This window comes from Cucurbita pepo, chromosome 15 (assembly GCF_057944985.1).
Source record: "Cucurbita pepo subsp. pepo isolate OVF chromosome 15, ASM5794498v1, whole genome shotgun sequence".
NCBI classification, from domain to species: Eukaryota; Viridiplantae; Streptophyta; class Magnoliopsida; order Cucurbitales; family Cucurbitaceae; genus Cucurbita; species Cucurbita pepo.
This window is the reverse complement of record NC_141812.1, coordinates 3,073,367-3,086,630: the sequence shown is the minus strand read 5'-3', so window position 1 is coordinate 3,086,630 and position 13,264 is coordinate 3,073,367. Positions and strand designations below refer to the sequence as shown.

At 39.7% G+C, this 13,264-nt stretch overlaps 3 protein-coding genes and 1 long non-coding RNA gene across 4 annotated transcripts; 2 read left to right on the top strand and 2 right to left on the bottom strand.

The window, feature by feature from the left end:
- Window positions 1–1,459: 1,459 nt before the first annotated feature.
- LOC111811345 (peroxidase N1) lies at window positions 1,460–3,572 on the top strand. Its single transcript, XM_023698148.2, has 3 exons — window positions 1,460–1,897; window positions 1,992–2,154; window positions 3,051–3,572. Exons 1-3 carry the CDS (start codon window positions 1,484–1,486, stop codon window positions 3,464–3,466), a joined length of 993 nt encoding a protein of 330 aa, XP_023553916.1. The 5' UTR covers window positions 1,460–1,483; the 3' UTR covers window positions 3,467–3,572.
- Window positions 3,573–4,751: 1,179 nt separating this feature from the next.
- Window positions 4,752–6,706, top strand: LOC111776359 (uncharacterized). The gene is made up of 4 exons (XR_015411887.1): window positions 4,752–4,890; window positions 4,972–5,052; window positions 5,543–5,621; window positions 6,563–6,706. It is a non-coding gene; the product is annotated as an uncharacterized LOC111776359 (long non-coding RNA).
- A 277-nt stretch (window positions 6,707–6,983) lies between these two features.
- On the bottom strand, window positions 6,984–8,886 carry LOC111776269 (peroxidase N1-like). The gene is made up of 3 exons (XM_023655679.2): window positions 8,430–8,886; window positions 8,191–8,356; window positions 6,984–7,412 (listed from the first exon to the last, which is right to left on the bottom strand). Exons 1-3 carry the CDS (start codon window positions 8,841–8,843, stop codon window positions 6,991–6,993), a joined length of 1,002 nt encoding a protein of 333 aa, XP_023511447.1. The 5' UTR covers window positions 8,844–8,886; the 3' UTR covers window positions 6,984–6,990.
- Window positions 8,887–11,448: 2,562 nt separating this feature from the next.
- Window positions 11,449–12,934, bottom strand: LOC111776411 (cationic peroxidase 2). Its single transcript, XM_023655849.2, has 3 exons — window positions 12,510–12,934; window positions 12,039–12,198; window positions 11,449–11,962 (listed from the first exon to the last, which is right to left on the bottom strand). The coding sequence occupies exons 1-3, from the start codon at window positions 12,912–12,914 to the stop codon at window positions 11,535–11,537; spliced, it is 993 nt and encodes a 330-aa protein (XP_023511617.2). The 5' UTR covers window positions 12,915–12,934; the 3' UTR covers window positions 11,449–11,534.
- Between the last annotated feature and the right edge of the window lie 330 nt (window positions 12,935–13,264).

Here is a 13,264-nt window from a genome sequence, read left to right as displayed (position 1 = left end):
ATTATTAGATACAAATTTAAAAAATACGCATCCCTAATGTCCTAATAATCAAATAATAAAAAATCATAAGTGATATCGTAGTAGTTTCATCAAATAATTTCTCCATTATCGATTTTGTGAGATCCTATATCGATTGGAGAGGGAAATGAGTGTCAGTGAGGATGTTGGGTCCTGATGTAAGGGCCAAGATCCACCGCTAGTGAAGAGGGAAATGAGTGTCAGTGAGGATGTTGGGTCTTGATGTAAGGGCCAAGATCCACCGCTAGTAGATATGGTCCTCTTTGGGCTTTCCCTTTCGGGGTTTCCCTCAAGACTTTAAAATGTTGTCTGCTACAGGAAGGTTTCCACACCTCTTTATAAATGGTATTTTGTTCTCCTCCCCAACTAATGGTTTCCACACCCCCTTATAAATGGTACTTTGTTCTCCTCCCCAACATCACAGTCACCCCCTTTGCGACCCAGCGTCCTCGCTGGCACTCTTTCCATCCTCCAAAAGATGTGGGACTGCCACCAAATCCACCCCCTCCCCAACATCACAGTCACCCCCCTTTGCGACCCAGCGTCCTCGCTGGCACTCTTTCCATCCTCCAAAAGATGTGGGACTGCCACCAAATCCACCCCCCTTCGGAGCCCAACGTCCTTACTGGCACACCGTCTCGTGCTACCCCCTTTAGGGAACAGCGAGAAAGCTGGCATATCGTCCTGTGTCTGGCTCTGATATTGTCCTTTTTGGGCTTTTTCTTTCGAGCTTCCCTCAAGGCTTTAAAACACGTCTACTAGGGAAAGATTTCCACACTCTTATAAATGGTGTTTTGTTCTCCTCCCCCACCAATGTGGGACATCATCACACCATGAAGGGGTAGATTGTGAGATCCCACCTCAGCTGGAGACAGTAACGAATTATTCTTTATAGACACATTTTAAAAACTTTGAAGGAAAGCCCGAAAGGGAAAATTCAAAGAGAACAATATCTACTAACGATAAGGTTGAGATATTACAGATCCGATCTGCCATTATCGTTTTGTTTTGTTTAAACTAAACCCTAAAGGGTTCAAATGTTTGTGGATAGCCACCCAACACTTCTTCCTTAGCTGGATTCCATAAGAAATTGAGGAGATAATATGATTTTAAGTGATCATTTTAGGTACTAAACAAGAAAACCATTAACCATGATGTGGAAATCCGACATGTCGTTTGTCACTTTCCCAACACAATGGCTGATTCAGTCTTCGTGTTGAAAAAAATTGGTTACTTCCCAGTTATGTGTCTGTCCCACGTGGAATATAATAATCCATTTCTTTGACTAATCCAACAATCCCTCAAAACGACAACGTTGCATCGCTGTAGCCCATCACCCTCTCAAGCCGGCTTTGCTTACTCCACTTTTGACTCTTCAATCTCCCATCACTCTATAAAAACCTTCTCATTTCCATGCAAACTTCATCACAAACAAACCTCTCATTCTCTTCTCTTCTCTTATCCAATGGCGATATCGGGTTATAGTCCAATGCTCGTTCTCGCTATCTCGATAGCGGTTGTGCTACTCACCTTCACGACCCCGGTCGTGCATGGCCAAGGCACTCGCTTAGGTTTCTACTCCAACTCTTGCCCTCAAGCCGAGTCCATCGTTGCATCTACCGTTCGATCTCATTTCCAATCCGACCCATCGATTGCACCTGGGTTGTTGAGGATGCACTTCCATGATTGCTTTGTTCGAGGTTGTGATGCTTCTGTACTCCTATCTGGCTCTAATAGCGAGAGGACTTCACCTCCGAACCTTTCGTTAAAAGGGTTTGAGGTGATCGACGATGCCAAGACGCAGCTTGAAGCTGCTTGTCCTGGTGTTGTATCTTGTGCCGATATTCTTGCGCTTGCGGCTCGTGACTCAGTGGTTATGGTAGGACCCATGTATCTGATTTTGATAAGGATTGGTTTGCATGCATTGTGTGGGTGAGGTCATTTTGTTGATAACTTTATTTGTTTGAATGTAGACAAGTGGATTGCGTTGGGGTGTGCCCACAGGACGAAGGGATGGCACGGTTTCAGTGGCTTCAGAAGCTAACGATTTACCTGGATTTACTGACTCCATTGATGTTCAAAAGAAGAAATTCAGCGATAAGGGTCTCAACACTCAAGATCTTGTTACTCTCGTGGGTAAGACCATATACATATATCTTTGTTATTACATTAAACAAGCTAAGTTTAATCCCTAAAACTCGAGTGCGTGTTGACCAATATAAGTATATAAAAATCATAAATGTATTTGTTTAAGCCCACCACGAGTAGATATTGTCCTTTGGACTGTGTTTTTTAGGTTTTTAGGTCGGTTAGGGAGAGGTTTTCACACCCTTATAAAAAAAATGTTTCCTTTCGGTTCTACTCAAGGTTTTTAAAACGCGGGTTTCCACACCCTTATAAATAATGTTTGCTTTCGGGGCTCAAGGTTTTTAAAACATGTCTGCTAGGGAGAGGTTTTCACACCTTTATAAAAAATGTTTTATTCTTCTCTCCAAGCGACGTGGGATCTCATAATCCACCCTCTTTCGGGGCCCAACGTCCTCGTTGGCACTCGTTCCTCTTCTAAAATCGACGTGGGAACCCCAAATCCACCTCGTGTCCACCGCCTTCGAGGCTCAACTTCCTCACTGGCGCATCGCTCGGTGTCTGGCTCTGGTACCATTTGTAACAACTCAAGCCCACCATTAGCATATATTGTCATTTTCCAACTTTTCGTTTCAGACTTCACCTCAAGGTTTTTAAAACGTGTCTACTAAGATAGGTTTCCATACCCTTGTAAATAATGTTTCGTTCTCCTCCCCAACCATCGCGGGATCTCGCCGTAAAACTTGATTAAACAAACAAAATTTAAAAATTCAAAAACCTATAAAAGTCAACAAAATTTCAAAAGATTAAACTTGTAATACAAGTAAGACAATTTTTCCTTATATTTTAACATCTTGATTGCTCATGAGCTGGAATGATCTCAAAACATTGCAATTCTTCATCACAAACATCACTCAAAACAATAACAAAACCCTTATTTGGAGCAGGTGGACACACAATTGGCACCACACAATGCCAGTTTTTCAGCTACAGGCTCTTCAACTTCACTTCAAACGGTCCAGATTCAAGCATCGACCCAGCATTCGTGAGCCAATTGCAAGCCCTTTGCCCTCAGAACGGCGACGGCAGCCGCAGGGTTGGGTTGGACAACGGCAGCCCCAACAGGTTCGACACATCCTTCTTCTCAAACTTAAGGAATGGACGTGGGATCTTGGAGTCCGATCAAAAGCTATGGACTGATGCCTCCACTCGCACTTTTGTGCAACGCTTTCTGGGTCTGAGAGGGCTGTTGGGTTTGACCTTCAACGCTGAGTTTGGGAAATCCATGGTTAAGATGGGTAATATTGAAGTTAAAACTGGTACTCAGGGAGAGATTCGTAAAGTTTGTTCTGTAGTTAACTAAACAAAACTGGTTTTTCTACTTTAATTTCTCGTGTTTTCTACGTTGCATAATTGCAATGAAAGGGATAATGTATACGTCCCATTAATAGTGGAAAAGTTGTTGAATATGATTCACGGTCGAAATATACATGAAACAAATAAAAGAACATATAGAACCGGGGAGAATTTTGTCTTACTGTCCAAATATACCGAAACAAATAATAGAAGCATACAGAACAAGCTGAGGGGAGAGTTTTGTCTCGCGGTCCAAATATACCGAAACAAATAAAACTAGTATACAGAAGTCTAAAAGAAGCCTACAGAACAAGCTGAGGTGAGAGTTTTGTCTCACTGTCCAAATATACCGAAACAAATAAAAGAAGTATATAAAACAAGGCGAGGGGAGAATTTTCTTAAAACAGAAGAAAAAAGACCTCCCCAATCAATGTGGGACATCACGATCCACCTCCTTTGGGGCCCAGCGTCCTCACTAGCACTCATTCATTTCTCCAATTGACGTGGGACCCCCCCCCCCCCCCTCCACCAAATCCACCATCTTTGGGGCCCAGCGTCCTTACTAGCACACCACCTCGTGTCTACCCCGGTCCCCCCTCACCAAATCCATCCTCTTTGGGGCCCAGCGTCCTTATTGGCACACCGCCTCGTGTCTACCCCCTTCGGGGAACAGTGAGAAGGTTGGCACATCGTCCGGTGTCTGGCTCTGATACCATTCGTAACGATCTAGGCCCACCACTAGCAGATATTGTCCTCTTTACGCTCACTTTCGAGCTTCCCCTCAAGGCTTTAAAATACGTCGGCTAGGGAAAGGTTCCCACACCCTTATAAAAGGTGTTTTGTTCTCCTCCCCGACCAATATAGGACATCACAGTTTACTTTTCATTTTTGTAGCATTTTATACCCGTGATGAAATATAGAGAGAGCAAAAAAAGAGAAATTATTGGTGATGAAAAATTGGTAAATGCTCGATTATTAAACTATGTTGGCACAACCTTAGTATCCTCTCATCATTTAACCCATTGCAAAATATTATTAAATTATGTTATAATTACATTCTATGTCCTTAGTAAGTAGATTCTCCAACTATGATCACGTTACCAATAGGTTGCTTCTTAAGAGTGACGACTATCCCTAAAAACCATGATTAAGAAAATGTAACGAGAGAAAAAAAAAAAAAAAAAAAAAAGCGGAGGCTAAGTCAATTGAGGGGCAAAAATGTCATTTTGCCCCTCCAACCCAAATAGGGGTCCAAGGAGAACCCCACCAGATTGCCTGCAAAAGAAAGAAGGGGTTAGAGAGAAATCAGTGAGGAGTCGGCTGGGAAGATTAACGGACCACCGCCGGAATCCATCTCCAGACGAGACTCGTACCAGGATTGAGAGGCTAGCAAGGCTGACGCTCCATCAAAACCTAAGAACATTTCGCGAGGTAAGGTTTCTGAACGACATTGCTCAGATCTGAGTTTTTCCCTACGTGAATCGACCCTAAAATGCTGAAATCTTCACCTAGGAACAACTCACGCACGGTCTGTGAAGAAGTTTGGCCGAGACCTCAACCCAAAGGCAGAGATCCGAGAGTCGTCCGAGAACGGTCAGCGAACTTCCGGCGTTCTTAAATCCTCTGATAGTCAAGAAAAAATTACAAAAAAAATACTAGGACGTAGCCTGTAACACGATCTAGAACTTTGTTGAAGAAATCATATCGATCCGATCTACGGATCGAAAGATATGAAAATCGGAAAAAAAAACCGACTGGGTTTCGATTTTCAGAGGACAGAGAAGAAAGAAAAAAAAAAAAAAAAAAAGAAACGGCCGGCTAGCGGCGGAGGCGGTGACAGGTGCCGGACACGCGTCGACCACCGGCTGGAGAAACGCAGCTCCAGCGAGGCGTCGACACATGTCGCCTGCAAGCCGGGCCGAACCGCAACGCGAGCTGAGCCGGCCGGGCCGGCCGACTCGTGACTGCGCGGAAGTGGACGCACGTGGCAGGCGCGCGTGGAACGGCCAATTTGGCCCGGTTGTTTTCTGTTTTCCCGATTTTTGTCCCGGTTCCAGTTCTAATACTGTTTTTACGTGAATAGGGACCTAATTTAGAGAAATCAGTATTTTTGGACACCTCACGGGCAAAGAAACGCTAGCGAAAGGGCACGCGTCAACCAGGTAAGTCACCGCCTGGTATTTAAGAAGAAATACTTGTAGGATTCGCTCGGATTGCATGCATGCTAGTAGTTCTGATTCAGATTAGCTCTCCATGTAAATTATTAGTCAGATTAACTGTTGTGATTGTATTGAGTAAATTACATGAGTGTTGTTGTATGCCTTAAGCCTCCGCCGTATGTATGCATGCGTTATTTTATGTTAGAATTGTGTATGTCGGGTTTCGGGTGCTTGATGGACGAATTCGCCCCATTGAGCGCGAACTTCGTTCTCTGGGTGCTTGATGTAGGTCATCGCCTCGTTGAGCCGGTATGCCTAGTTTGCATGAATTACATGCTATGATGTTAGAAGAAGATTGTATGCACCCTCTGGTAATTGCTAGGGCCCATTTCTTTGATAAGATTAGGGAATCTCTGTTAGGAGCGATATGCCGCTCTAGTCAGACTTAATTTTTCCCTAGAAACTTAGCGGTTTACCACGGCAAGAAGGTACCCCGGAGTGTTCATAGATTGCTAGCGTGTGAACGGTATCTTAGCCATTTCGCATGGGAAATGTGTCCCCACGTCGTACAGCCCATTAGCTGATGGGAACGAGTTGGGTCGCACCCCCCATAGGGGGACTAGATGGGAGTAGGGGTACTCAGCACACCCCTAGGCTAGGTACCATGTAGTCCCAGATAGCCATGTAGAGGTAGCACCTCATAGAGAGATACCGACCATATTAGCTTGGCATAAAGAACCTCTAGGCATTTAATGAGAGAACGAAGAACCAGTGAAACCCAAGGGGCAAGCCCCAAGGGACCTAGATTAGAGCCAGACGTCCTAGAACCGAAATAGGAAACCGTGGCAACCTGTTAAATTAAGATGCAAAGAGAACCTACAAGTAGGTGGCTTACTGACTATAATTTTTATACTCATCCTTACTATGTTTTCCTTTTTTTTCAGGAGCGCGAGGCGTCGGTCAAGAGTGGGCGTGATCAGAAGGGAAGTGTCACAGAGGAATGGGTTGTCTCGGGGCGTCAGTTCAATCTTAGTCTTCATTTTTATATTCGCATTCTTTTGAAATTTATTTTCCAAACGGTCTTGTGTTCTGTGTTTGTCGTTTGAAAAACTTTATTGGAATTTGATAATTTTCGTTATTTCATATTTAAATCTCTTGTGCATTTGCTTCGTGTCGTTAGTCACGGTCCGTAGTAAAATATTGGGCTGTGACAAAAAAAACTTAAAAAATTAAAATTTACTGGCAAAGTACACCTTCCTTTTTAGTACCTTTATTGGACGAAAAATAAAAAATCTTAATTTACAAATCTATAACAATAAATACCAAAAACAATGAAGACAACAAACCCAAAACACATATGGCATAAGAAACACTAGTTAACCATAGTGCAAATCCTCCGAATTTCACCTCGAGTTCCCGTCTTGACTCCAATGTTGCTCATCTTAACCATAGATTTCCCAAACTCGAGTTCGAAGTTCAAACCCAACGAACCTTTGAGCAAGAAACGTCGAACGAAAGCCCGGGTCAAGGGATCGTTCCACAGCTTCTGATCAGACTCCAAGACCCCACGCCCATTCCTCAAGTTTGAGAAGAAAGATGTGTCAAATTGGTTGGGAGTGCTTATGTCGAGTCCAATATTGAGTGAGCCTTCTCCATTTTTGGGGCAAAGTGTTCGTAGCTGATGAACAAAGGATGGGTTCATGGCTGGATCTGCACCACTCCTTGTTGTGGTGCTGAAATTGTAGAGCCTATATTTGAAAACGCTACATGCGGTGGTTCCAATCGTATGTGCACCTACTTATTTACGGTTAATAACTGAAATCTCATAAATTTCAAATATCAAATATTTACAGGTCACAACACATCACTAGCATTGGTTAGAAACCTTAACTATTCTTAATTTTTTTGAAAAGTAAAAATAGGTTAGGTCGTAACTTTATTTTCGCATTGATCTAGTTGACCCGAAAAAAATAAATAAAAACTCTCAAAACTAATCAAATTTTCGGTTTTCAAAATACTCAACCAAACCCATATCAAAAAAAAAAAAAAAAAAAAAAAAATCTACCCAGAGTTCGATAGTATGAGTTGGTCGAGTTTTTAGTCATATGAATACTTCTATATCGAACTAACCAAACTATTCTCTGGTTCGAATATACTAGTCATTATTCTCGATTTTAAAATTTACAAAGGTCATTTTGCTTTCTTAAGGAGTTGTTGGAGAATAAATAATAAAAAATAATTATAAAATTAAATAAATATATGTATATATATATTGTATATTTTAAAATTAATAATAAATTTAGATCGGTTCTGATCAACCCAATCTAGGAAAACTCATGAACCAACTGAATCTATAAAATTTTCAATTATTTGAATTCAACCCAGCTCAAATAAGTTCATAACCCAACTCAAAACGTACCGGTCCGGTTGGATCCATCGAAATATAAAATTTAAATGAATACTAAATCAAAGGTACATGTATTTTAAAATTTAACGACCAAATAGATATTATATTAAAAGTTTTTTATTAGAATAATCAACTTGTTTATATATATTAAAGATTAATCCTTACCAACTAGAGTGACAAGATCTTGAGTATTGAGACCTTTGCTCTTGAATAACTTCCTATGAGTTTGAATGGTATCATTGACATTAGGAAGAGCATTGTTAGCCTCCAAAGCCAACGAAACCCTTCCATCTCTTCGCCCTGTCGGCACTGCCCAACTCACTCCTTTTGTCTACAATTACAAAGCCAAAAGCTAAGTTGTAATGCCAAAAAGTTGCACAAAATAACCCTACTATTGCCCTTACCAAAACCACCGAGTCACGAGCCGCTAGGGCAAGAATATCAGCACAAGAGACAACACCAGGACAAACACGTTCAAGGCGAGATTTAGCATCGTTAATAACCTCAAACCCGTTTAAAGAGAGGTTGGGCGGTGCTGCTCTCTCGGTTCTCGGACCGACAAGGAGCACAGAAGCATCACATCCTCGTACAAAACAGTCGTGGAAGTGCATTCTCAATAACCCAGGAGCCACCGTTGGATCTAATCGAAAATGAGACTTCACAGTTGCTCTAACAATAGCCTCGACTTGTGGGCATGTCGTCGAGTAGAACCCGACATGCGCACCTCGGTTTGGAACTACGGTTGCAGCCATCGAGCCAACCAATGACACGAAAGCAATTAAAACAAGAATTGGGATGAAATGAATTCGTTTCCCCATTAAGAATGACAATGAATGAGAAATGGGATAGTCGGGTTCTTTGGTTGATGAAGAAACCGAGTCGATACGAGTATTTATAGGGAAAGAAGAGGAAGGCAATGCATGAAAAATACCCTACAACTTGGTACCTTTTGTCCTTTTTACTTAATTTAGGGTTATGGGGTACTTAAAAATTACTCAAGTGGCAAAGATAAGTAAGTAGCCAGGGGTTTAGCATTTGGGGAAGGTTTTAGCTTTTGGATTCTATTTGTTCTTCATGTTATTGACTTGTGTAATAGACTATAATATAACTTTTTATAACACCAAGTTGGATACAAACTTTTTTAAAAAATAATTGTGTAAACATAGAATCTATGCAAAACAACGGGTAAGCCCCTAGAATTAACAAACTAATTTACGCGCGTTCTTCGATTCAGATTTTTCGACGATTTGAAATTAAAATGATTATATAATGTTAAGAATGATGGTTCTGATACTATGTTAAGAATGATGACTCTCATACCATGTTTAGGGGTGTACATAGTCTGGGTTGGGTCGGGTTGGGGGATTTTTTTGACCCAACCCAACCCAACCCGAAACTTTTCACAACCCAACCCAACCCAACCCTCTATTTTCGAGTTGGATTCGGGTTGGGTTGTAAGTTTTTTTTTTAAGCTTTATTTATCCACAATTTATAATTATTCGGATACAATCTTAAATAAAATATATTAAAAGTTCACCGGCAAACACAAATCAATCTATAATTATTGAAAAAAAAATTTAATAAAAAACAACGAGCAAAAATGGTAACATATTAACATAGTTCAACATTATCATAAAACTAATAACTAAATACCGACATTTTTTTAGAATTGGTTAAAGTAACATAAATATAAGTATAGATCCTGAAATTAAATAAACAATAAAAATTATTAATTTAAAGGTATTCTATATAACAAAAATAAAAAATATATAAATATATTTGGATTGAAATATTTTTAATGATCTTAAATAGTCCTAATATTAAAAAAAAATAGATAATAAATACATTATAATTTAGAATATGCTTCAAAATTATTTATATATTAATATAAAAGAAATTAAACAAAATAATAAAAATAATAAAAAGAAACATGTATATATAAAAGAAATTAAATAAAGAAATAAAAAGAAACATGTATATATATAAAAGAAACTAAACAAAGAAATTAAAAATAATATAAATAAAATAATAAAAAAAGTTATATCGCTGGAATATTTAGACTTGACTCAGTACCATTTTGGCAAGTCCATTAATACGAAAGGATTCTTAACATATTTTTATTGGGCTAGAGTCAACCTGAAGTTTTGCTCACGAACCCGAAACTGAACCGATTCAGTTTAGGTTCAGAAAAATGAACCCAACCCTACTCGAAATGCTAATCCAACCTAACCCAACCCTTATAGTTTGGGTTGGATTGGTCCGGATTGTCAAGTTATCGGGTTGAATGTATACCCCTAACCATGTTAAGAATAAAAGGCTCTGATACCATGTTAAGAATAAGAAGCTCTGATACCATGTTAAGAATGAGACTTTGATACCATGTTAAGTATAAGAAGCTCTGATATCATGTTAAGAATAAGAAACTCTGATATCATACATACTTGCATGTGTGGGTCGTGTGTAAGAAAGTACTATACATACAATTTTGTCTGGACTGGAGGCCACCCCTATGATGATTTTAACGGTAGGTTCCTAGTCATTAGTTGTTGTGTTTGCATTTCCTACCTCAATAGGAGGGTCACTTACTGAATATTTCTTAATATACTAAAAGTCGTGTGTTACTTCTGTTTGAGGTAAAAGCAAGACACCTGTACAGCTGACGACGGCATCACAAGTAGAGACCATGACACGTGCATAGGATGATGGTATTTTATTTTCTTAGACTTAGGTTAGTATAGGGCATTTTTACTTTTAATGTTTTATTTGTTTTATTCGATATTTTCTTATGTTGTTTTAAAAATGCTTTTGAACATATAAGTCAATGACAGTGTTTTATGATGAAGTTTTAAATGCATAGTACAAATCTAGAGTCGTTACAATGTCTGGGATTCTTCGATAATTTAATCTAAACATTTTGTGCTTCAACAAGATTGTTAGATCAAATCTCAATAGAAAGCAGCATCCTAAGGCCTAGCCGTGATATTTTTAAAATGATAGGCTCCATCATATTGCACGGGATTGCAATTCCTGATCCCAATAGTGAGGTTAATGATTGAATATTTTAAGAAATACTCGAGTCACGTGCAACTCTTATTTTTCAAGTAAAGGTAGGACACCTCTATACATATAACACGTTGCAACGAAGGTCATGGAACCAGAGTTAGGATAATTGTATTCATGTTTGTTTCATAGCCGTTAGGTTAGGTTTAGGGCTTGTTTTATTTTATTTAAAATCACGTCATTTATATTCCGCCTCTCTATTTTATGACAACGTTATAATAAGGTATTTATTTTTAATGTTAAGTCCAAGAAACCTTTTATGAAATGTTTTAAAATAATGTTTTCGGTACACATTAGTCTCGCTATTCATGCAATGACGACCTTGTTTTTAAAAGAAAAATCGAGCCGTTATAGTCACGCATGAAACATAAGGGATTAAGAACTTTATAACAAACCCCGACACAACGGATTAAACTGAAAAAAACACATATTAAAACCTTAAACACACATCAATTAACCTCGGAGCAAACCCTTCTGATTTCACCCTCAATGCCAGTTTTAACGTCAATGTTGCTCATTTTCACCATTGATTTCCCAAACTCAACTTTAAAGCTAGAATGTCCCCTTAGAATCCTCGAACCCAAGTAGTGTCGGACAGTCGGCCGAGTTGAGTCATCGTTCCACAGCTTCTGATCAGACTCTAATATCCCGCCCCCACGCCTCAAGTTTGAGTAGAACGATAGGTCGAACTTTTCGGGACTACCGATGTCAAGCTCGACTCGGTTCGAGCCATCTCCGTCTTCAGGGCAAAGTTCTCGTAGCCGACCGACCAGCGATGGGTTAATGGTTGGATCGGCGCCACTTTTGGTGGTGGTCGTGAAGTTGTAGAGTCTGTAACTGAAAAAACGACATGACGCCGTTCCGATCGTATGGGATCCTACACGCCGTTTGATAACGATTTAGTTTTTAGTTAAAAAAAAAAACAACAACAACAAAATCTTGTCATGTCTTACCTGCGAGAGTGACGAGGTCATGAGTGTCGAGACCCACTACCCTAAATTTCTCTTTTTGAACTTCAATGGAATCTGAAAAACTTGGCAAGTTCACTTCTGAAACCAATGAAATTCTGCCATCTCGTCGTCCGGTCGGAACTTCCCATCTTAATCCACCCGTCTACGTTTAAGAACGAATGAAATTGACACATATAACACTCGAAGTCAGATAACCCTAACTACACTACAAGAAATAATGGATACAGTAGTATACGGAAAATGCTATTGTAGACAAAAACACACGAAATTCTAACTAGCTAATCTAAGTTAGACAAAAATACTCGAAGTTAGACAACCCTAACTAGCTAATCGGGTGAAGATTTTTTTATGAATATTCTTATATATTGCTCTAAAATTAAAATCTTCTTTACTCTGAATAAGACTTTCGAAAAGGTACCAATAAAATAAGAAACTATATCCAATAATATCTACCAGAACAACGGAGTCACGAGCAGCAAGAGCAAGAATATCAGCACACGACACGACACCTGGGCAAGCATCTTCAAGTTGCGACTTGGCGTCGTCAATGACCTCAAACCCTTTCAAAGTAAGGTTAGGCACAGCCGTCCTCTCGGAATCGGGACCATCAAGAAGTACAGAAGCATCACACCCTCGAACAAAGCAGTCATGGGAGTGCATTCTCAATAACCCAGGAGCGATAGTGGGATCCTTCCTGAAATGGGATTGGACGGTGGATCTAACGATGGATTCAGCATTTGGGCACTTGGCACGGTAGAACCCGAGCCGTGTGCCTTGACCGTGCACGGTCGAGGCGGCAAAGCCAAGCACCACCACCACCACCGTAGTTACAACCAAAATGAAACAAACTTTCGCCATTCAAACAATTGTGGTTTATTTCTTTTGGTATATACAAATCTTAGTTGAATTGAGAAGTTATTTATAGAGAGGAAGACGAGAAATGGAGTAAGCAAAATTGGTTGGGCATCCATTGTGTTACAGCGAGGCAAAATTGTCTTTTTTAACGTTGTTCAGTCAAATAATGCATCATGCATTATTATTATTATTATTATGTGTGTCTCTAGTTTATATTGTGTTTTAGTTTTAAAGATAAACACTTCATTAATATAAGGAGCCAAATTAATTCAAAACGTCAGAGTTAAAAAGAGTCGATCACTGAAACAATTTGGATATTAGATGTGACTTAACATTTTATAAACTACGATGGA